Below are 26,259 nucleotides of genomic sequence, written 5' to 3' on the forward strand. Positions count from 1 at the left end.
TTAAACAAGACATATTCACTTGACAAAGATCACTTTATTGGAAATGGATGCTTGTAAAGCTAAAGTTTGTGCAGCTCTGAGTTCTGCATGTGTGCCAGTGGATGTTAGCTAATTGGAAACAACACTTTCTTACATTTAATCATGGAAAATATGTGTGTGGTCTCAACAGAATGACGTTTAGTTTGTTGAATTGATCATTGATTATTAGACTCATGTCATTATTCCCAAAGGAACATTGATTTACATGTTGGCACAGAAATAATAACCCTACTTATTAATAACAAATTTAAAACATTTTCAATGAGATCATTTGCACAATAAAATGATCTGAAGGGAATTTCATCACACAGAAAGGGAAAAAAAATCTGAATTGTTGGGATTTGAAGTCAACTGTGATCAACTTCTTGTAAATCAAATCTGTTGGGAGACATTTATCCTCTGCTTCACATCATGATTAGCATCATGTTTAGTGTCTCTCTCCACAAACTGCAAACATTAAACAGAACTAAAAGAAGTCTGAGGTGATCGTGAAATAACCGCTGCAGTGAACAAACACACAGTAAACATCTGGTAACAGAAGCTGGAAAGCCTCATTTTCACTCCAATATAAAGAAACGGCACAGCCATGAAAAGAGCACTCAGAAACAGATATGAGACTCTTTTATTTACTTATTTAAAAAAAGAAGGAAAAAAATGGACTCAATACGTACGTCTTTTTGAAATGTGACGTGTGGAACAAAGAGAGTTTGATGAAATATCAGGATGATCAGTTCAGAAGCCATCATAAATCTGACAATTTCTTTTGTTTTTACAGTTTATGGCTGATTATTGGTGTCATTTCAACATGTTTTTAATCAGTGAAATGTGTTTCAAACCTGCTGATGCATTTCAGGGTTGAGAACGTTTATCAATTTGTTCATCTGCAACTTCTCAATGGAAGGATTTGGGTTTCTTTAACTGTTTTAGGTAATGGTTAATTGAATACTATTGATTTGGGATTTGAGATTAAGACAACATTTTAATACAAAGTAATATAATCAATAGCAAAATTAAATGAATCAATATGGGATTTGTAGCAGCCTTATCAGCCATACCACTGGCCTATTTCCTCCTGTTCACCAATCTTAGAGGAAGTCTAATGATATCACATTAAGATGACTGTTAGCATCAATGCTGCTGTCACAGCTCTGTATCCTGGTGTATTCTTACCTGGATTTTGATGGGCCAGCTGAAGTTGGACACGTAGACGTAGAAGGTGATGTTGTGATGGAGTCTGAAGTTGAACTTCTCACAGGAGAAACTGTCTCTGTGCTCCTTGATGTTGGTCCTCGCTATGATGGGCATCTCTTCACCGGAGATGGTTCCAGCTGTGAGAGACAAACAGCTTTCAGATTATTTCATCTGAAAATATTTCTTCAGTAATATGAAGTAATATTTGTTTAAAATGCCAAATATTTTTAGCAGAGCTCATTAATGGCTACATGGATAAGAAATCCACACATTTCTCACAGGAGAGTGATATAAACTGATGTTCAAAAGTTCAGGTTCACCCCGACAATTCCATGTTTTCCATGAAAGCTCACACTGTGATTCATGTGATACCATAACGGCACGAGGCTTTTCTAATCATCAATGAGTCTTTCAACACCATTAGCTAACACAATGTAGCATTAGAACACAGGAGTGATGGTTGCTGGAAATGTTCCTCTGAACCCCTATGGAGATATTCCATTAAAAATCAGCTGTTTTCAGCTAAAATAGTCATTTACCACATTAACAATATCTAGACAGGATTTATCATTCATTTAATGTTATCTTCATTGACAAAAAAATGATTTCTTTCAAAAATAAGAACAGCTCTAAGTAACCCCAAACTTTTGAATGGTAGTGTACATATTTTAAAATATAGTGTCACATTATTCCTGCTCAATTAAAGTTGAAGTCATTTGTGATCTGTGCAATGGTATTAGCAGGTAATAGCCAGGAAATAGGCAGAGACGGCTATCCATATTACAGAATGTCAGCAATTCTAGCACAACAGATTTGATAAACAGAGCGTTTTGGGCGCTTTGTGAGGAGATGTAGTTGCAGATGTACTTCCTCCATGTCAGACCAATCTTGCGTGTGATGCCCATTTCAAGTCCCATTTTAAATGCAAAACTTTTGTCAATTTTAATTAGGTTTTTTTTTTGTTTTGTTTCAATTGAATACACAGACATTTTGTGTACAAACTTTAAACAAAAACGCACACATTTTGTCCCTATATCAATCTCTGTCTTTTAACACATGCTCTTTAATGTTGTTGAAGTGATTAAAAAAGGAAAAAATGGCAAAAAAAAATGTACATATATAACAAAAAGTGAAAAAAACAACAACAACTTAGAATAAACCTGTCCAGCATTTCTCAGGTTCCCACAGATGTTACAAAGACTAGAAAAAATAATTCCACATTTGTCTGCTGTCAGCTCCGAATAAACGCATCCTACAGTTCATCTGGAAAGTTCCTGGAACTGTTTTTGGTGCAGCTGCACAGAGAAACCAAAACTTTTTAACTTTATTTTTCATTTCAATTTGCTGGGATATTCTTCTCCTGCATCAGTCTAATCCATCCACTCAAGTCAAAATATTTTGGGGTTCACAGTCTTTGCAGTATTTGCAGCAGTAGCCTCATAGTTGTATCCAAGTATGCATCTCATAATTACATACAGTGCAATATTCTTGTTAAATGCTGTGTTAAAGTACTGATCTAAACCACATTGCCTGGTGAATCTGCATGCAGATCTGTTAATGTGGCGGCATTCAGATCAGACTAGTGCTGTGTTGAAAGTAAGTGTTTTTAGAAGACATGAAGTCAACATGTTCAGATGTCATCACAATGATTAAAAGGAGTGTAAAAGTCACGGATGAAGGAAGGATGATTTCAAATAGAAACAAATGGTTCAGGTGAGACTAGAAAAGGAAAAGAAAATGTTCACCTTATGGAAGGAAATACCAGAAATGATCATTTTCTAGTTCAAACCTCATCAGCTACAAGAGACCTTCAGCTGTTTTCTGTTTCAACGTCCTTGTAAAGATTTTTTTTATTTTTTTTTTACACACAGAAGCTAGTAAGGCAGCTGGTTGAGTGGAAACAGTCTGGATTTTAAAATGTCAAGACGAACCTTTCATATCAAGCAGGCAAATTACCGTTCACAGCAAAAGTATTTTCATGACACCTCGCAGTAATTCAGAGCGCGCTTGTAAATTTCTCGCAGCACTGAAGTGGTCTGATTTCAGTATCCTTCAGAGCATTATCAGCAGTTCTGTGTTAATGGCCGAGTTTTTCAGACGCTGAGAATAAAATATTTCCACCTCCTGCTTTATCGGGGCCATTAAACACTCTGTAATAGTCTGCACACAATCACACACACACACAATCACACACACACACAAGACTCATAGTCCCAAACCGAGGAGGCTTCGGGCCCCAAGACACTGCGACTGTGAAAGCACACTGCTTTTATCTTAATTGAAATCAGGAGGGAAAATGTATAAAACGCCTCGATGCCAAAAATTCAAAATAGCTTCTGATGTGTTTTGTCAAGAGGGGGAATCCCCAGGAGGCGAGCAGGAAGCACATCTGACCATTTTACTTCAGGACTCTTGGCCACCAGTGTGAGATACAGACTGTGGGAATATCTTTACGTCGCGATAAATGACAGAGTCTCAGAGGCCGACTAAACAATCAACCGCTCTATCAACACTCGGATCAGATTCAAGCTCATTTGAACTCCCACAGTATTGAAATATCACTCATTTAAAGAGATCATTCGTTTAAAGAGATTATATTTTTGCCTTCATGTCCTTTATTCAGCACTGATATTACTGAAATAAAGGAGAAAGGATCAGTTTCAGTTCAGTTACTGTGGCTTATTTGATCCCTAACCACGTAAAGCTGAGCAGACATATGCTAGTAGTAACGCTAACAAGCTAGCAAGAGAGCTAACAACACCACACACGAAAACATCTGTTGTTTTCTAGGCAATTTCTCACCTGTAGCATCTTTAAGATCCACTGATTCTTACATTAATGCACGTCAGAGGTCCAAAACGCAAAAGTCGGATCACATTTCTGCTGCAGATCAGCACATTCCAGCTGTTGTTGAACTAAATTTTACATCTGTAGCTTCCCCTCTCGTGTACATTTGCAGCTGAAGGGGTTTTTAAATGGCATTGTGCATTAATTTTCATAATTCATTGCTTTTTTTAAGCACTAAGACTGTTTATTGCTTTTTCTTTTCTATGATATGATTATATGAACATAAACAACCTCTTCAAAATGAATCAACAGATGTGAGTCCTTTTCTATCAACCAATCACATATTAGATTAGATGTGGTGTGATTAGTCACCCTGATACCTTTGTGAATGAATAAAAACATCGCAAAAATGTTGTGAAAGGGTCATATTTAAACCCAAACCATGATAGTTTCCTAAACCTAACCAAGTAATTTCGGTGCCTGAACTTAAGCTTCAAACAACTATTAATCAGAGCCAGCTTGTTTAACAAAACATGGAATTGACTTAAACCTGACTCTAAACCTAACCTAAGAAAAAGAACAATGAAAATTACTAACAACTGAAACTAAAACTTAATTATCGTCCCACATTGGATGTGAATTTAAGTCTCCTGGGATGGAAGTCCTGCACTGACTTTGCTTTTATCCTCCCTCCAACCTGATTATTCAGACTTTGGAGAGCTTATAAACTTTTCTACATCATCACAGATGGTAAATTTATGTTTTAAAACCAAGTTTCTTGCAAAACATAAATCAGAATGCAGTTTAATTGTATTGGAATGTAGTTTTGTTGACAAAGAGTTGCTTAAAGTCACCACTTTGGGCTTTATGACTTGTTGAGGGCACTATTTTATCATTTCTGGGCTAAATAATCATTATTTTTCCATAAAATAGTGAGTTAGTTTGTTACAATCCTCCTGTCATATAAAGTGTGCCTGAACATCAGTCCTCAATTGAAGTGTAATCAGCCAAAATGAGTAAAATCATCTATATGGGTTCACTTTTACCTGCAGGGCCTCAGATTCTTGGATTTACTCTTGAATATCCAACAGGTGGAGAAACCAAAATGCCACAAAGACCAAAAAAAAAATAAAAAATGTGAACATGCTCTTCACCTGTGGAGCTTAAGGACCAAGTGATGTTGAGGTTGAAGTTGTTGGAGGCGTTGATGGACATGTCCAGGTTTTTGTTGGCCTGGACAGAAAGAGAAAAGAAACACATGCAAAGTGAAAGTCAACATTTGTGGATGAACTGATTTCGATTCAACATTGCAGAGACAAGCTTGTATTTCTTCTTTTTTAATTGGTCGCACAGGTGATTTCATGATGCATGTTGTTGTTGGACACCTTCTGCAGACTGTGTACATTTGCTTAACTCACTTTCCTTGAGGTATGCCAACAGAATAATTCTTTGCTAGAACATTTTTTAAACGGAAATAGACTCATCCTTCTCTAAACTTGTGCCATCTGAAGGCAGATCTGAACCTGTTGGCCTGTTCTTGCAGCGTTACATTGATTTTGTCTGCAGTAATTTCTAACTCGAGTGTAACCTGAGGACACCTTTAGGCGCAGAAGGAAAAACAGGTCAAGATTTTAGATTTCTCCCACAGTCTAATAACAGATTCCTACATTTAGAGAATAAATGTTGCATAGAAATTCAATTTCACCGCGCCTCTGCTCTCTTTTTCTTAGCTGTCTGCCGTCTAATAGAGATAAAATCTCTGTGCATCTAAATAACCACAACTCCAAAATGTTGCTTTGTTTTAGTGCAGAAAAACTACATTCTGAAAATTTTCACATTTAAAGAATTATCTTTCTACAAAACATTTTGAATGACCTGAAATTTCTTTTAAAAAAATCTGCGTAATTTCAACAACATTATGCCTCACTTCATCATTTACACATTACAACTTACAGGTCAAAGAGTTTCTACACAGACACAAAACATTTAGTCACAAGTATCTGAAACTAAATGATATGATATTTCATTGTATCATCAAAATGTCAGAAATCAGACAAAAAAAGACAAAAAATAACAAAAACAAGACAAAATATTACAAAAATTAGACACAAAATGACAAAAAATTAGACAAACATCCCAAAACAAAACAAGAGAGATAAAAAATAGGCAAAAAATTACAGTGACAAAAAAATTGACAAACAAAAAAACAAGACAAAAAATTACACAAATGACAAAAACGAGACCAAAACTGACAAAAGCGACAAACAAAATGACAAAAAAGGAGATAAACAACACAAATGAGACAAAAAACACAAAACGAGACAAACGATACACAAAACAATGAAGAAAGCAAAACACAAAATGACAAAAATAAGACAAAAAACACAAGCGAGACAAAAAGAAAACACAAAACAACAAAACCCCGAAATAATACAACAGAAACACGAGACAAACAACAAAAGTTAGACAACAAAATAGTCAAAATATTACAAAAATGAGACACAAAATTACAAAAGAACAACAAGCAGTCTAGTATTTTACTTTATGATCAAAACATTTTGTCATGGTCTAGACATTATTTGAAATTTATAGTTTTAGAAATTAAAAAATGTTATGTAATGTCTTCTCTGTAATTTTTAGACTCTACTTAGCCGTCCTGTGGGCTGGATTGGACACCCTGGAGGGCCGGTTTTAGCCAGTGGGCCACATGTTTGATACCCCTGCTCTAAATTAACTCTAATAAGAAAAAACATTCCTGTTTTTCACCTCTGCATGTGTCTTTCTGTGTGCTTGTTACCTGTTCAGGTGTGGCCATGAAGTTGATGGCGGTGTAGTAACGGTCGTCTTCCTGCAGCAGACTGAAGGTAAACTGGTAATCAATCAACAGGTTGTCTAGACAACAGAGAAAAACACAAAGACGGACAACAAGTAAAAAATGATGAGGAGAAGTAAAGTCTTTGAAAATGGCTAAATCTATCAGCAGCAGCTGCTTCTGATGCTGCTCAGTTTTTCTCCAAATAAAATCTCCTTCAGGGCTCATTTTATTGATGCCGCCATCAAACACAGACGGATTTATGAAAGTGAAAACATGGCAGACGCTGACCGGGAGTCGATATTTAATTAGATGAATACGGCAACAGTGGGGGAGTTTTGGTCAAAAGATCTCAGTCAGTGACAAAACACACACACACATATATATTTTTTATAAATACGAGACAAAGTGCCTTCATTCCAGACAAACGGGTCGATCGATAAGACATAAGTGAGAGTCTGAATAATCATGTTCTCTCAGAGGTTTAATCATTTCTAAAAGTAGCTGCCATCAAGTGTCTGGAATCAGCGAGACAATGAGCAACTTATGGAGGGAATCAGTCAACATCTGGACAGACAGCAGGAGCCTCGCAGGGTCACCTTATCAGCCGATGGGATGGAAGAGGAAGAAGAGGAGGGAAAACCGAGGAAAAGACGAAAAAGAGGAGAAAGCAGCTATGTGGCCATGAGAGGATAACAGGTTGAGAGGATTTTTTTGTAGTTAATCAGCGTGACTGCTGAGTGCAAACCCTTCGACATAATCCAGGTGTGTTTGCATCCAGGGGCAGCTCAGGTAAACCCACATTCATGCAGGAAACATGCATTCCTTTATATTTTAGCTCAAAACAAAAGCTAAAGTTTCATGTTCTCACGTATCTGAACTTCAGTCCAACACAACACAAAGAAATAATTGGCTCGTGTTGTCATAGTTTGTTCATAAACATCTTTTTCTGTGTGTCAAAAGGCATTACAAACTGCAGGAAAAACTCAGTTAAATCCAATACAAACTGCAGCAGTGCAACAAAACTTAATTCAGTGCCTGATTTGCAGTTTGTCCAACATCCATTGATAAGTGTTGATGGAGCATTACTGATTAATGTTAAAGAATTCATCTGAGATACAATGGCATGTACAAAATATTTTAAATACAGTAATAACGTAAGCTCAATAAGCAGTAGACAATGAGTTTGCAGCTGGAGGGAAATAACATATGTAAATTATGGATTTGAGCTTTAATGAGATTTTGAGATCTTCTAATCCTTTTGTTCTCACCTGATATAGTCTAACTAAGAATAACCACAGATACAACTCTTCAGACTCGCATCTCTGCTCCGCATGTGTCTCAAACCAAATCTTGCTTTGTGTAACTGGAAGAGGCAGTATTACAGGTTAAATATAAAGATGGACGAACCCTTCTGTAATATCACCAACAGGTTTAGTGAAAAGTGGTATTTAAGGTGCGTCAGGAGCGCCTGAGTCAGACTAATAGCCAGCAAAACCAAAAAAAAAAGAAAAACTTGCCAGAATTTTGGTTTTCTAGGTCACGGAGTGATATGCTTCAAGTGGACATTTGAGGAACTGCAGTTATTTTTGCTTCATTTTTCTAAAATGAACACAACTAAAAATGTACATTTACTTGAACTTGTTGCTAATTTACTAACTGACCTACTGTGACCAACAGTCATGGGAAAAAATACAAAGACTTTACAGCTGAACTGCACATTGTGTATCCACATAGGAGCTTCTCTTGTAGGTTCTTGAAGACGTTTCACCTGTCATCCAAGAGACTTCTTCACACCTGAAGGAATGTCAGTCCTGGGCCATCAGCTATGTGACCTGGAGTGACTATAAATTCTGCAACTCCCCATTAATCAGTTAGAACTGAAGACGCCTCTTGGATGAAACACTTTTGCACCTTCAAAATTGTATGTTTTTACTAATACTGTCACCTCCTTGTAATTGTTTTCATGACATGTGCTGCTGGCCTTTTGGCCAGGTCACACTTGTGGAAGAGATCCTGATCTCAGTGGGTTTTCTCTGGTTAAATAAAGGTTACATAAGAAAAGAAGATGCACACTTCCTAATAAGTGGATGTCTTTGTCAGGTTTCATCGGATTAATTCTATGACGTACTCTACTGTTCAAAAGTTTGGGGTCACTCAGGCAATTCATGTGCTAACATAACTACACAAGTGTTTTCTGATCATCAGTGAGCCTTTCAACACCATTAGCTAACACAATGTAGCATTAGAACACAGTGATGGTTGCTGGAAATGTTCCTCTGTACCCCTATGGAGATATTCCATTAAAAATCAGCTGTTTCCAGATAGAATAGTCATTTACCACATTAACAACTGTATTCATAACTGTATTTCTGATTCATTTAATGTTATCTTCATTGAAAAAACTGCCTTTCTTTCAAAAACAAGGACATTTCTAAGTGACCCCAAATTTTTGAATGGTAGTGTACAAATGTGAGAAAAGTCTGTTTTGGCTCCATTCGAAAGGTTAGTATAGGTGGCAATAGAGTGATTTCTCAGTTCCATTTAAACCAGAACCTCCAGTGCTGTTCAAGGCAATATGTTGCTGTCTGACGCTGAGAGGCAGCAGTCAGCAGAGATGCTGGAAAAGCTTTTCAACTTACAGCAAAACTTGGTGCGACTCTCTGTAGCAAGAGAGAGAGAGAAAGACATGTTTAGTTATCACCTTCTTTTCTGTTCCCGGGGCGTCACCAAGACGAAAGCAAATTATGTTTGACAAACAGCCTTGTTTTGTTCTGCCTTCATGGCGAGTTAGCCCGAACAGCAGATATCATCAGATCAAAGACAATATTTTTTCTTAACATCTTCCTCGTCCTCCCTCCCTCGCAGGCAGACGTGCACTGCTGCTGCTGCTCACTTGTTTATCCCATAAGGGTCGGCAGTACAACTTCACAGTATTTGGGGATTTTTTTTCCTTCTTCTACTTTTCAGATGGGATGCAGATTTGTGTGGGTGCATTTGCAGCGCGTTTGTGTATTTACCTCTCAAAAACCCAGTAAGTACAGGAGCACGCATGATCGCCTGCATGTACCTGCTCCTGTGTGTTTGCAAACGAGCACAAAAAACTAATTACACCAGCCCCTGTGTGTGTTTCTGATATGTTTGATTTCAAGGCTGTTAGGAACAGGAGCATCAGCCAGGTTTAAAAGTTCACTTCGGCTAATTACAAATCCCATCTGAGACATCTGACAGCAGTTTCACTTAGGCCATCTCAATTACACGTGCAAATTCTCACTGCGGATGAATCATATCAAGGTATCACTAAAGGTACAAATGATCCCCAGAAGAGCTGAAATAGAAACAGTCCACGCCAATTTCTCAAGTTCACAGACGGGTGATCTTATTATCATAACATGTAAGCTGATTCAGACCATATGAAACAAAGCACCACGATGGGGAAGACGAGGCCCTGAGCCGGAACATAATCTGATATTCCAGCGGCCTGTTTCCAATCCAGAAACAAGCGTGAACTCACCTACAGTGTCAGATTGTCAGAGTATCTCGCTGAGGTTTCATTTAATGCTTGTTAACAACTCATTATTTCCCATTTGCAACACCCCGCAGACCAGACGTTGCAGCGTCAAACAGCCGAGTAAACACGAGGACGGCACGGATTCAATATCAGCCCCGACTGGAGGTCAGGGCGAGCTGCAGGTAATATATGCATGAGGTCAGCTGACCCCGCTCCGTTAGAAAACCAGTGTGCCTTAACAACAGTGATCTGAGGAACGGGTGGTTGCAAAATTCAAAATGACCAGCGGCCGGACGGCAGACTGTTTGCAAATTCCGAGCACACAAAATGCCAGACTGCACATGGAAATCAATACAGTTTTAAAGGGGGAGTACCAGAAGGAGCAAGGCTATGGGGGAAAAAAACAGCTGCAAGAGTTATATTTACACATTTATTTAAGTGGAAATTGGTTCGGGTCAAAAAGGTTGAAAATGGTTATTGTACTCAAACAGGCTGGAAAGGAATGGAACATGCAAATGGATAGATGGAAAATATATAAAATGAAATAAAAACTCTAAAAAAAATTTGACAATGCTACTCCACATCCTATTTTCTGCTAACATTTACTCCCATAAATGCATGTTTCATTATTAAATCTACAAATAATAACAAAATGGAGTTTGACATCACTTAGAAATGCACTTATTATTGAAAGAAAAGCAGTTTTTTTTTCAATGAAGATAACATTAAATGAATCAGAAATACAGTCTAGACATTGTTAATGTCCAAGGGCTCCAGATTCTCCTCCTGGACCGGGGGGGAGTTCCTCCGGGACTGGCGGCGGAGTCTGCCACGGACCGGGCCGTAACCGGATTTTTAAGTGAGGCCGTACGCTACCCGAAAGGACAAAGAGGGCATCGATGGTGGCAGGTGGGTTGGAGTGGCATGCCGGTTGGAAATGTGAAGCATTGCCTGGTGGCTGAGATGTTAGTGTTAGCTTGTTAGCATAGTTTGGCCACTGCTCTGAGGCTTGAAGGCTGTGGCTACAACTGAACTATAATCACACACATCATCTGCTGCTGCTCTGGGGCCTGGAGATTGTGGGCTATACTGAGTCACACACCATCTCCTGTTGCTCTGAGGCCTGGAGGCTGTGGGCTACAATTGAGCTACAGTCATACTCCATCTGCTGCTTGCCGGATTTAATGGTAAGGTGATTTTGTTTAACGACTGGATAACGACTGGTGAAAGCATCGATTTGGCTCGGAAAAGTTCAATCCTATCGGGCAGCTACCTGCTATTAAGCTAAATGGAGCTAAGCTAACCCCTGATCTGAGCCAAGCATTGAAATAGCTGTTGTTATACAAACTGTTAAAAATGGCAAAAAGGAATGAGGACATTAAGGACATAAAGAGATCGCTTGATTTCCTATCCGAGGAAGTTACAAGGGTTTCCACGCAACAGAAATTAATAATGGATTTAATGAAGGAAATAAAGGACCTCAAACAGCAAAATGAACAAAAGGATACGATCATCGCTCGTCTAGAATGTCGTGTTTCAGATTTGGAACAATATACTCGTTTGAATGACATTATTGTCAGTGGGTTGGAGGTGAAGCCGCGTTCGTATTCTAAAGCGGTTTCTGGACATTCAAGTGAAGGTGAAATGACTGATAAGGATATGTCATCAGTGGAGCAACAAGTTGTTACTTTTCTTAACACTAAAGGAATAGATGTGGATACAGAGGATATTGAAGCTTGTTATCCTTTACTGCAGAAAAACAAGCAACAGAAACCTCTCATTGTTATGCGCTTTACAAATCGGAAGCAGAAAAATGCAGTGTTGAGACAGGTTAGAAAATTGAAAGGAACAAACGTATTTCTGAATGAACATTTGACGACAAAAAATGCAGAGATTGCAAGAAAGGCTCGCCTCTTAAGAAAACAGAAAAAAATATGGTCTACGTGGACCATAAATTGCAAAGTTTATATCAAGTTAAATGGTTCACCAGAAGACGCAAAAGTCTTGTGCATCCGAGATCTACAGGACTTGAATAAATATGAATAGTGTTATGGAAATCTTGCTCACATGACTGAGGATATCCAGCTTTAATTTGCTTATATTTGATTTAAAATGAATAAGTTTCACCAAAGTATTGATCCTGAAAGTAATTTTTTCAATAAGTTGAGAGATTGTAGCTATTGCACTGCAGAGAAATTCAACGCCAAAATTCAGAATATACATGGATTCTCTATCATACACTTTAATTGCCGTAGTATGAAAGCCAATTTTGACAGTATCAAAGAATTCTTGGCTCAGTTATATTTAAAGTTTGATGTAGTGGCAATATCAGAGACGTGGTTAACTAATACAAGTGATAATTATGTGATAGATGGATATGAAATGAACTCTGTAAACAGAATAAACAAATCAGGAGGTGGAGTAGCACTTTTTGTTGATAAAAGATTAAATTACAAAGTATTGAACCAATTGTCTATTGTGATAGATGATTTAATGGAATGTATAACTATAGAAATAATTTGTTCAAATGGAAAAAATGTGATCGTAAGTTGTGTATATAGAGCGCCACCTGTAGCAAATATAGATTGTTTTACTTATAATTTAGAAAAACTTATGAGTCAGGTAAATAATAGAGTCGTGTTTATTTGTGGAGATTTTAATATAAATCTTCTTAATCCAACAAAGAATAATATGACTGACAATTTCTTTGATGCTATGAATTGCTTGAGTTTACTTCCACTAATTCTAAATCCAAGTAGAATATCGACTCGAAGCGCGACAGTGATTGATAATATTTTTACAAATAGGGTGGAAAAGGTATTGATGAGTGGTCTTTTGTGGAACGATAGTAGTGATCATCTACCAGTATTTATGATTTATGACTGTAATTATAAAAATAAAGAAATTTCTTCTGTCAAATACCACAGATTAAGGTCAAGGGAGGCAATTAATGAATTTCGGAGGGACCTATATCAGCAAGAATGGAGAGTGTTGTATGATGTGGTAGATGTAGATAATGCATATGAAATTTTTTTGAATAAATTTAAGCAGTTATATTACAACCATTGCCCATTAATACAAATTAATGGAAAACAAAAATATAAAGATAAACCATGGATTACTAAAGGGCTACGAAATGCATGTAAAAAAAAAGAACAAATTGTATCAGGTTTTTTTAAAATCAAGAAAGGAGGAGGATGAAATTCGATATAAGCGGTATAAAAACAAACTGACCACAATTATGAGAAATTGTAAAAAAAATATTTTAATGGTCAAATTGACCTTAATAAACACAATATCAGAGGAACATGGAAAGTGTTAAATGGATTAATCAATTATAGAAGGACAAAAAACAGTTTTCCATCAAATTTCATAAATGGAGATCAGATTATTGATAATATGATGGAGATAGTTGAGCAATTCAATGATTATTTTGCAAATGTGGGCCTAAATTTGGCAAAACAATTAAAGGACAACCAATCGGTTGATGACCGATTAGATAGTTTGGTTGATGTAAACTCCAACTCAATGTTTTTAAGTGCAGTCACTCCAAAGGAACTCATTGATGTGGTTGCCAAATGTAAGGATAAATGGTCAACTGATCCGGATGATTTGGACATGTATTTGATTAAGAGGGTCATTGATTGTATAGTTGAGCCGTTATGCTATATTTTTAATTTGTCCTTCACTACAGGCGTCTTTCCATCTAAAATGAAAACTGCTAAAATTGTACCATTATTTAAAACTGGAGATAGCAAACAATTTAATAATTACAGACCAGTATCTCTTCTCTCACAGTTATCAAAAATATTGGAAAAATTATTTGTCAGCAGACTTGATAGTTTTATTGACAAGCATGAATTATTAGCTGATAATCAATATGGTTTTCGAGCGAATCGGTCCACTTCAATGGCGCTAGTGGATGTCATAGAAACAATTACTAGTGCTATTGACAACAAAGAATATGGTGTTGGCGTCTTTGTGGACCTAAAAAAGGCATTTGACACAATAGATCACGATAGATTATTATTTAAACTTGAGAGATGTGGTATTAGAGGAGTAGTTTTAGATTGGATTAAGAGTTATTTGGATGGAAGAAATCAGTTTGTTCAAATGGACAGTTACAAATCATCACAAAGACATACTGCGTGCGGAGTGCCTCAAGGCTCTGTTTTAGGACCTAAATTATTCATTCTTTATATAAATGATATTTGTAAGGTATCTAATAAACTTAAGTTAACTTTATTTGCGGATGATACTACAATTTTTTGTTCTGGTGATGATCTGAAGTTACTTTTAGATTTAGTTACAAAAGAATTGACTAAACTTAAATCCTGGTTTGATTTGAATATATTATCAATAAATCTGAATAAAACAAAACTAATGTTATTTACTAATCGTAATGTTGATATTCCAGTAAAAGTTACTGTTGACAAAGTCAGTATTGAGTTGGTAGATGAAATAAAATTCTTGGGTGTCATTTTGGATGGTAAAGTCAGTTGGAAATCTCATGTTAAATATATTGGTAGTAAAATAGCTAAAAATATAGGTATAATGGGTAAAGTAAAATACGTTTTGAATGAGATATCTTTGTTAATGCTGTATTGTTCTATGGTCTTGCCGTATTTGATGTATTGTGTTGAGGTATGGGGAAACACCTACAGAGCTACCACACAAAGACTATATATTCTACAAAAGAAAGCTATGCAAATTGTACATTGTGCTGGGTATCTAGATCATACAAATATACTGTTTTTGAAATCGAAGGCATTAAAACTGGAGGATCTTGTGGCTTTTAGAAGTGCTCAGCTTTTATACAAAGCAAGCAATAAGATGTTACCTATCAATTTACAAAAAATATTATCTTCAAGAGATGGGCTTTATTGCTTAAGGTATAAAAATAATTTAAAACAAAACTTTGGTCGAATTAAATTGAAATCGATGTGTGTTTCGGTTTGTGGGGTGGCTCTGTGGAATGGTCTTAATGAAGGTATTAAATCGTGTAAGAACATTTTGCAATTTAAAAAAAGTTATAGAAATATGATTTTGGAAAAGTACAAAAAGGATGAACAAAAGAAATAGTTGGTCATGATTCATTAACAAATGCATATATATATTTTGTTTGTTTGTTTTTTTTCCGAATTGTGTTATTAGTAAATGCTGATCTATGTTAAAATCTGATTTAATATATATTTAAGATGTTTTTAGTTTTGTGCAAAGGGGTGAGGGTATATAAGTACTAAGTACTTCTACTTACTCCTTTTCGAATATGTAAGAAGGTGAAGTGACTAAAAGTGTTGGTCACTTCATATTTGATGTTCGAAATAAATAAATAAAATGTGATAAATGACTATTCTTGCTGGAATCGGCTGATTTTTATTGGAATATCTCCATAGGGGTACAGAGGAACATTTCCAGCAAAAATCACTGCTGTGTTCTAATGCTACATTGTGTTAGCTAATGGTGTTGAAAGGCTCATTGATGATTAGAAAACCCTTGTTCAATTATATTAACACATTAATAAAAGTGTGAATTTTCATGGAATACATGACAAACCCTTGTGAAAAACATTTTCAGCTTTTGGAAGTTCATAATTACCTTTAAAAATGTATACTTACTACCAAACGTAAGACTTCATATTACTGTATAGTAAACTATATATACACTATATCATGTATTCTGTGTAAATTGTGTAAAGATCTATTTTATTGGCCACAAAGCCACTAATTTCTCTTCTAGTGCCAATTTTACAGTTCTAGACAACCACAGAAAACCAAGTCAGCAGCAAAAGTCCCCCCAACACTGGCTAACATTTCCTAACAGTTCTAATAATGTTTCAAAGAAGACTTTGAATTTCATTTATCATTTCCATTATGGTTCCTAGAAGTTAAAAGTTGACTAAGAAGAACTGCGACCTTCGGAGGATGTTTTTCAGGGCCACATATTATGTTACATGACAACAAAGATGTGTGTTTATTATAGGATGTGTCTGTATTGTGATATTATAACAAAGCTCTGCAATATTCTATGGATGTTCTGAAGTTTAAGTAACACATTATAGAATGTCCTTTCTAAAATGTTACATGGCAACAACGTTCTCAATGCAACATTTGGAAAACATTTGAGGAATAAAGGTCTAAAAACATCTTTAGATAACTTTATCCTGCCTTTAAAGGGAACATTCTAAAAATAATCATCCCACTGAAGGCGTTACTAGAAGTTTGGAGAACTTTTGTTCATTTCTTAAAACATCCAGCCAAGAACATGACAACTGACACATGACAGCTAGACATGAGAATATTCATATCTAAATCACACACTTGCATATACATATAATATTACATTTGCAAGGTCACTGCATTGCACTTTGCATAAAACTGATAAATAATGGCAGTTAAACAGTGAAAGTGTGTTCTAGAGATCAACCATGTAGATCAAATGTGTGGCAATAAAAGGTAGTTTAAATGTTTACAGCCATTGTTTGCTCTAATTTTATAATGTAAAATAAAACGTGGATGGGTGCTTTAGGATCTTGTGGGCAGGTCTGACAACAGCTTTTTATGTAAACAGTGATAATGGATGAGTGTTTTTTACCTTTCATTTCTAGTTTAACCAAGCTGTTTACGACTAAATATCACAGTATGAAATAACAGCTTCATTAAACTGTACAGTTTTTTGTTGATGCTACAACTGACAGAGAACACAAACTTGTCAAACCCAACTATAAAGTGTTCTACTTCCAAAGGCCCAGTACTGTGCTGGATAGAACAGAGCATCATTATTTCTGTTCATGCTAACTCCTACACTGTTCCTGCCATGTCGAGTGAAGATGCTCACAACAAAGTAGGAACCTATAGCGTGTTTGCTGCTATTATATAAAGAAGCATATTAGCTATTCAGTTTCAATGATTTTCACTGCCTCGCTGTGAGAAAATGCATTGAAAAGATCTTTCAGAATAATAAAATCCACCACAATAACACCACAATCTGCTGCCTGCGCTGTGCTATCGGATTGCATCATAATTAATAGTGTTTGTGTCGAGTCTGTGTACAGAACTCTGACCCAAAGTTACTTAAACTGATCTCAAATCAGTCAGAAAATTTAATAGTCTGTCAAGAGTAACTACTGGATTGCAAAAAAATAAAAGCTTTCTTGGCCTGATAGGACCAATTAGTCTACGCTGGATGCGAGTCCAGACGGACTGCCTGTCAGCAGATATTAAGGCATCCTGGGCCGACGCCAGATCGTGGTCTAATGAACGGCTGCAGGCCAGAGACGCTGTTGACTGCTGATTACTGCCGTGCAGCTACTTTGAGGTCTGAATTGGCCGCAACATTCGCCAACTTATATTTCATTTGTCTTTGATATCGTTTTACCACTGCGAGTCCAATCATGTCGAGCAGGAACGACGGGGGAACGTGACAAACAAAGCCTCCTTTCCTGCCATCGGTTCATATTTTGGACATGACATCGCTATCTTTCTCGGGGTGTTTCACTAATTGCCCTTTAATTGTGAGACTGTCAGTAAATACTGGAGCCACTTTTGTTCAGCCTGACTTCCCGGTATGCCTGAGGGCAGCTAGGCCTGCTGACTGACTGGTGTGAGCTGGTGGTTCAACAGATCTCCCCGGTGGAAGTGGCGGGACACTCGGTGGCCGTCCCTAATTAGACGAGGCTCGTAGCTGACTGTGATGGAATATGACAGTGGTTCATTAAAGCGTTGTCCTGGTGATGCCTGCTCATAAATGCGAGTCTGACTGGGGGCAAACTCATTAAACAGCAAAGTTGCTTTTCATCAATTGACTGCTGGTTCAATATGACAGTGTTAAGTGAACCAAAGCATCGCTCTCTGTGCCCTCCGTCCCCGAGTGAGATGAGAAACGCTGCCGTCAATAGCCGGACACTCGCATTCATCAGCCTGATGAAAACGTTTCATCAACACCAATTTCTGACACATGGAAAACTTTATGAAGATCAAGCTTCTGTACGTGACATGACTGTCATTCTTTGTTCAATTACAGCGTTACAAGATGAAGTTTCTTAATCCTCTGAAGCCCCCAAACAGTTTCTGAGTGTTTTCTTTTTGCTCTTGTCACAGTTCTACCCACAGAGGAATCTTTTTTCACTGCAGTATAAAGTCCTGCACCTCTTTGGAAGCAGAACAACCATGGCAAGAAGAAGAGAGAAGTCAGAAATGTATTTTGTGTACCTTAATGCAGTTTTAATACCATAAATCATCAATCAAAAAAAATGGTGTAGAATTAAGAGAATTTGAAGTTATGTCATATACCATAAAAAAATCGTTATTCAGTTTGTAGAAGTTGAAAAAAACCCCATAAATTTTTCCCCATTTTTGCCAGAATTGGAAAAAAAAAATTGCACATCTTGTAGCACTTATATGATTCATTTGTTTCTATACTCATCTCCTATCAGCTCTGTGTAAACAGCTTGTAGTTCAGCTCAGTTCAGCTGAACAGATCTGAATTTCTGTCATGTGACTGTTGCTCACAACCGAGTCACTAATAGCTAAAGGCAGTCATAGAACAGAAGTGATTTTAATGAAATAACATGATTTTTAGCTTTGAATTGGTTGTTTTTGTGCATCATCAGGACCATAAAAAAAGCTGAAAATCCCATAATTCTTTCTGTTTTTATAGTTTCCAGCTCTGGTGAATGTCCAAAGGTAGTACAGTTTTCAAAGTGCTGTCAAGGTACTTTAAGCATGTGCACTGTAAAACTGCACTGCTGTCAGAAGCCTGTACAGTAAATGAGCTTCATACAGTTCATAGTTTCATATTCCTTTTTAGTGCATATTCTTTTGTAAACTGTACACAGAGAGCCTGGTTGCTCTGCCTGCTCAGTCACATCTACTCAAAATGAAACCTCAAAAGATCAGAAAGTCTACATGAATCTGTGGTACCCCTCAGCCCAATCGCTACTTTGAGCCACAGCACAAAACATATTATTTTCAGAGAAAAGTCAGTGAAACTCTCAGATACTTAGGTTTTGTCAGGCAACGTTCAACAGCGATTTAAAACCAAACCACGGAAAAGCATTTGCATTGCTGCATTTGAACCCAAACCATGATCTCTTAATAAATATAACCAAGTGGTTTTGGTAATTAAGAAGTAGTACTGCACTGTAAACAAGAAAAGTGTGAAAGTAAACAGTGGCTGAAAGCAACAGAAAACAGGAGGTAAAAACTGAAGTAAACAACAACTAAAAAGTATTTGCACGGATATATTTTAACTTAAGTCGTGACTTTTGTTGCAACGTGAACAAATAGTTTTGGCATCTATAGTAGAGTCGCAGCATAAACAAAACTAAAAAGACAGAACAAGTGAAAACAGTGACAAAAACAGAAGTAAACAGCAACAGAAAACAGCAACTAAAAACTACATTAAAAAGCATCTGCACAATCTTTTGAAATCTTTTGCTGAACTAAAAGTGGTGTTGCAGGGTAAAGACAAGCAAAAACAGGGCAGAAAATGACTGAAAACAGTGACTGAAAATGAAAGGAAATAAAGACCAAAAACAACACAGTGACTGAAAACAAAATTAAACAGCATCTATAAAGGTTTTGCAAAGCATATCTGAACTCTAACAATGCTTTGTTAGAGTGATGTGACCAAGTACCTTAACAAAATAGTGTTGAAGCATCAGGAAAACCAAACAAGTGACAGAAAATGAGAGCAAACGGTGACTAAAAATTAAACTGAACAGCAGCTGAAAAGAGTTTGCACAAGTACATTTCAACCAAAACCATGATCTTTTCTTTGACATGAAAAAGAACTTATGAAACTAAAACTTAAAATACAGTTGCAGCATAAGAAAAGCAACATGAAATGACTGAAAACAGTGACTGAAAATGACTATAAACATCAGTAAACAGTAGCTGAAAGCTAAATTTGACAGCCTCTTAAAAGGGTTTTACAGTATTTTCTAACCTAATGTTCTTTAGTAAATGTGAACAAGTAGTTTTGGTATCTAAACTTAGTAGTGTTGCAAGCAAAAAAGGAACTGAAAACAGTGACTGAAAACAAAAGTAATGACTGAAAAGTGTTTGCATGGGTACGTTTAACTGAAATTGTGTTCTCTCCTAAATGTGAACAGGACGTTTTGGTACGTAGCAACATAGTGTTTTAGTGTACAGAAAAGAAACTAGTGACAGAAAATGAGAGCAAACAGTGACTACAAATAAAACTGAACAGCCACGAAAAAGAGTTTGCACAAGTATATTTAAGCCCAAACCATGATCTTACGTACTTTTGCTCCCTAAACTTAAAGTACAGCTACAGTGAAAACAAAAGCAGAAAGTACAAGAAACAGTGACTGAAACCAACAGAAACCACAGCTATAAACAACAGTAAACAGTGACTGAAAACAACAGAAACCACAGCTATAAACAGTAAACAGTGACTGAAACCAACAGAAACCACAGCTATAAACAACAGTAAACAGTGACTGAAACCAACAGAAACCACAGCTATAAACAACAGTAAACAGTGACTGAAAACAACAGAAACCACAGCTATAAACAACAGTAAACAGTGACTGAAAACAACAGAAACCACAGCTATAAACAACAGTAAACAGACTGAAAACAACAGAAACCACAGCTATAAACAACAGTAAACAGACTGAAAACAACAGAAACCACAGCTATAAACAACAGTAAACAGTGACTGAAAACAACAGAAACCACAGCTATAAACAACAGTAAACAGTGACTGAAACCAACAGAAACCACAGCTATAAACAACAGTAAACAGTGACTGAAAACAACAGAAACCACAGCTATAAACAGTAAACAGTGACTGAAACCAACAGAAACCATAGCTATAAACAGTAAACAGTGACTGAAACCAACAGAAACCACAGCTATAAACAACAGTAAACAGTGACTGAAAACAACAGAAACCACAGCTATAAACAACAGTAAACAGTGACTGAAAACAACAGAAACCACAGCTATAAACAACAGTAAACAGTGACTGAAAACAACAGAAACCACAGCTATAAACAACAGTAAACAGTGACTGAAAAGCATTTGCATGAGCACATTTTAACTTAAACCGTGTTCTTTTCTAAATATGAACAAGCAGTTTTGGTATGTAAATTTAACAATGTAGCATTTCAGTGTAAAGAAAATCAAAAAGCAACAGAAAATGACAGAAAATAAACAAACAGTGAATAAAAATGCTACAAAACAACTCCAGTCTGCTGCTTTATATCTTCTTATGTGGAAATTATTGATTATTTTATGTCTGTCAATGATGAGTCAATGATGAGGATGCAGGCCAATAAAAACAACCAGCCAAAAAAACAAAACAAAACCAAACAGACATTTTAGAATTAAACAGCTTTTCCTGTGAAACCAAATGATTCAGACTGTTGTAGCTGTTACACATGCTGGTGTGAGACTGTGTCAAAACAACGTCAAGCATTAAATCTCTGTTTAAACAACCTCTGAGGATGTTTTTCAACCTGCAGATAAAGCCGCAGTATTAAAGGAAGCAGCAGCACACTATTATACTGATGCAAAACCACTTAGAGCTTTATGAATCACAAATGCACAGCAAGCCTTTCCTCATTTTTTTTAAATAACATTTTGCATCGGCTGAGTTCGCACTGAGGAGGACGTCTGACTTGATAATGAAGATGACTCGACGAGCATCTTTTTGAAAGTTTAGCTCGAAATCCAAGAAAATAACAAATGTATGATGACCCTGTTTACAGCTAACTTTGAATTAATATTGCATCTGCATAAATCACGCCTGATTCGGAGCAGATGTCAGAGTTCGCTGTTGTGACGTTCAGCCGTTCAACCTTGAGCACTTGTTTGGTTTAGATGACAGCTTCAACATTTAAGAAGCTGGAAACAAGCGCTTAACCTCCTCTCCTGGGCTTGTGATGCCCTGTGAGTGTTTAAAGTTACGGCTGCTGCTCTCTGGAGCAGACAAGTCGCCACGTGGAGGGAATAAATACAACCTGTTGCTCTCTGTAGGGGCAGAGGTGAAATATTTCTTTGCATCTGACTACATTTGTGTTGCTCAGGAGGCCTGGTGTGTTCTCTCTTGACATGTGGAGGCTATGACCATGGAAAATGGAAGAAATTCAAAGAAAAATAAGAACCTAAAACGACTGAACACAAAAGTAAACAGTGACTGAAAGGCATTTAGATGGGTATACTTCAACCACACTATGATCTTTTCCTTAACATGAACAATTACTTTTAGTAAGTAGCTGTACGGATATGTTTTAACTCAAATCATGTGCTTTCCTAAATGTGAAAAAGCAGTTTTGGCACCTAAACTTAACAACGTAGTATTACAGTTTAAAGAAAAGTGAAATGTTATGAAAAAGTAGAGCAAACAGTCACTAAAAATTAAACTGAACAGCACCTGTATAATTAAGCCAAAACCATGATCTTGGGTACTTTTGGTTAACTAAACTTAAAGTACAGCTATAATGAAAACAAAAGCAGAAAGTGACAGAAAATGACTGAAAACAGTGGCTGAAAACAACAGAAAACCACAGCTATACGCAACAGTAACCAGTGACTGAAAACTAAATTAAACACTGTCTAAAAACGGTTGACATAGTGTATTTTAACTCAAACACCTTTATTTTGTTAATGTGATCAAGTAGTTTTGGTATCTAAACTTAAAGTAGAATTGCAGCATAAACACAAGCAAAAAACAACTGAAATGATTGAAAACAGTGACTGAAAACAAAAGCAAACAGTGACTGAAAGGCATTTGCATGAGTACACTCCAACCAAATTATGATCTTTTCCTTAACATGAACAAGTGCTTTTAGTCCCTAATCTTAAAGTGGAGTTGCAGCGAAAACAAAAGTAAAAGGTGACAGAAAACAGTGACTAAAAGCGAAAGTAAGCAGTGACTAAAAAGTATTTAAATGGGTATATTTTTAACTCAAAACATGTTCTTTTCTAAATGTGACCAAGCAGTTTTGGTACCTCAGTGTAGCAATGTAGTGTTGTAGTGTCAAAAAAAGCAAAAAGTAACAGAAAATGACTCAAAACAGAGACTGAAAACAGAAAATGATGACTATAAACATCAGTAAACAGTGACTAAAAACTAAATTAGAGTCCTAAAAGGGTTTCCATGGTATGTTTTAACTCAGTGTTATTTCCTTGATATGAATAGGTAGTTCTGGTATCTAAACATAAAGTAGTGTAAAGAAAAACAAAAAGGGACAGAAAATGATTGAAAAGAAACATTCACAGTGAACAAAAATGCTACAAAACATGAAACTCAAACACCAGTCGGCTGGTTTATATACGTGTGCATTAGTTGTTAAAATGCTCTCTCTGGAATCGCTACACGCTCCATATATGAACTGTTTTCTGTATTTGTGCACTTTGTAAACAACTACATGAAACTTTAAACACACAATCTTGGTCTAACACTCTCCACACTGACTTCCTTGCATTCCAGTTAATCTCTGCGCTGTCAGCTGTCTGACAGCTTTTCTCCACATCAATAGAAATCCACAGGTGGTGCAGATTTCCCAAACTTCTACTGTAAATCTGTCAGAAATCTCCACCGAAGCACGTCTCTCCTCCTGCATGTTTTCTTGCGTGACAGACATGAAGCTTCTTCTTATCACCGCCTTCCTTTTGCATTGACATTTAAAGCTAATATTGACCTCTTCCCACAATCACAGCCCCTTTCCTCGATGCACGAGGCTTTTAAATCTGTAATTTATACGCGCTCGTCGAGTGCGATTGCTCTTATTCAAACACGGCTAACCCCATTTCATAGACGGCGGAGGAGATAACGTGGCATTAATGACAGCGCATAATGGAGTCAAACACGTCTGAAAAAACACACAGCACTTCAGATGCAGCCATAGTGATATGAGAGAGTCCTGTACCTGCACGCTAAGAGCCCTTAAAGCCTGAACTTGTGTGTTTTCTGTGTCTTTATCTGAAGCCCTTCACAATGCTGGGCAAGGGCACTGCATTGGTGCCATCTAGTGCCGTCAAACCTCAGTCCTGAAGCCGGCAGACGGGATGAAAAGCATCCATTAGCAGGAAAATAAAGACTTCACGCTCTCCAGACTCACTTTAGCGGCTCACAGGGACAAAACAGCCTTCACAGAACGTTGCATCCACTCCAAAATACCAGATTTAATTCCACCTGTTCCTCCTTTAAAGGGCAGGTTTTTAAATTTCTGATTCAGAAATTTTAAACTGGCAGATAAAATCTGTAGAGAGGGTCAAACCGAGCTGCCATCCTCCATCACATCCTGCTCAGAGGTTGTTTTGTGATCAAAGTCAGTTTTTCTTTTTTTTTTTTCTGTGACCGGTGCAGTTGGTGGCGTGACTCCTCTGATTGCCGTCTCCTTTCGAGTCTCCCTCATGGAAACAATGATAGCTCCACTCAGACTTGAGGGTTATTGACATTGACAGGACTTGAACTTTACTCGAGTGGGTTACAATATTAGAAATGATGATGGCGATTCACGGCCCGGATGCGCGCTTGTGTGCAGAGATGCAAAGATATGCAGCGTGTGCGCCGCAAAACATCTGTTTTGTCCGCAGCCTTCCTCCTTCAGCTGCCCTTTAAAAGAAAAACCGGCAATTTGTTGCAAATGAGGCGGGTCAGTGTGATCCCTGCCAGCATCTGGGAGCAGAAAACAAAGTCCTGGACACAAATTCAACTTTAGTTCTTTTTCCACCTCTACTCTTTAAAAAGTAGGACAGTATTTTCAACTAAATGCCTAACCTTATCTCCAAAAATATAGTTTCTATACAACTAAATTGTATATTCAATTATGTCATATTATGTCATATTATAATTATGTCAAACATATTTAAACTCCACCAAGGAACGCCCCGGAGTTATCTGACGATCGGTGTACGTTGTCCATCTGTTCACAACATTACTGAAAAATGGACAAATGGATTTGGATGAAATTTTCAGGGAAGGACAGAAATGACGCAAAAGTGATTATATGATGACAGTGATGCAGCTTATAGTCTGGATCCATGGATTTGTTAAAGATTTCTGTATCACTGTTGACGATGACATAATTGCGATCCTACTACAGATCTACTACTGCGGACTGATCAGGACTTATCTGTCTATAATGATACAAGGAAACAGCAGCCTTAGCGGAGTACTGTGCTCTCTGAGTTGTTTTTTTGTTGTTGTTGCTTTTGTGTAGCTGTCCAGGGACAACCTTCAAATTAGCTGCTAGTTATCTGATGCGATTACTTGAACTGTGCGCTGTTCCTGCAATGCATGGTTCTAATTTATTTTACAGATTTTCTGTTGCTTCTTTGCAGCCAACCAATCAAACATTAGATTGTGTAGACTTGTCAACAGCTTCAAACCTGCGCTGAAAAAGGAGAATTCTTGGATAAGCTTAAATAAATTGCTCCATCTGATAATACACAACTAAATTAAGTTTATCTAAATTAAGCTGACAAGTAGCCCTGTGACAGACTGGTGACCTGTCCAGGGTGTCCCCTGCCTTCACCCGAGTCAGCTGGGATAGACTCCAGCACCCCCCGCGACCCTAATGAGGATAAAGCGGTCTATAGAGAATGGATGGATGGATGGATGGATGGATGGAAGTTGACAAGTAATAATAATGAACCTGGTTTGACTTAGATGACCTTAAATCATTTGATAACTTTCAAATTAGCATCGCTGCAACTTAATTTTAGAAAAGTCAATTTGACAAGTGCAGTTTTCACAACAAACACAAAATATTTGATTTGCTAAAATTGAAAATTGTACATCATGATTTTACATATCAAACTCACAATTGTTTTTGTTTTTTTTTAATTTTATAACTCTACTGGAAGAAAACAGCAACTGAGTAGCAGCAGAAAAAATGTTAAAAAAAAATGTGGATGTCAGACCCAAAAAGCTAAAAGAG

At 37.0% G+C, this 26,259-nt stretch overlaps 1 protein-coding gene across 3 annotated transcripts in view; it reads right to left on the bottom strand.

Moving 5' to 3' along the window:
• Positions 1-26,259, bottom strand: part of atrnl1a (attractin-like 1a) — a 473,108-nt gene that overhangs the window by 222,067 nt on the left and 224,782 nt on the right. For all 3 annotated transcript variants that reach the window (XM_051959750.1, XM_051959749.1, XM_051959751.1), the window contains 3 exons: positions 6,815-6,909; positions 5,172-5,250; positions 1,210-1,367 (listed from right to left, as the gene is read on the bottom strand). In XM_051959750.1, coding sequence (XP_051815710.1) covers positions 1,210-1,367; positions 5,172-5,250; positions 6,815-6,909 — 332 coding nt within the window. The remainder of the gene's footprint in view (positions 1-1,209; positions 1,368-5,171; positions 5,251-6,814; positions 6,910-26,259) is intronic.

This window comes from Acanthochromis polyacanthus, chromosome 15, assembly GCF_021347895.1.
Source record: "Acanthochromis polyacanthus isolate Apoly-LR-REF ecotype Palm Island chromosome 15, KAUST_Apoly_ChrSc, whole genome shotgun sequence".
Lineage (NCBI taxonomy): Eukaryota > Metazoa > Chordata > Actinopteri > Pomacentridae > Acanthochromis > Acanthochromis polyacanthus.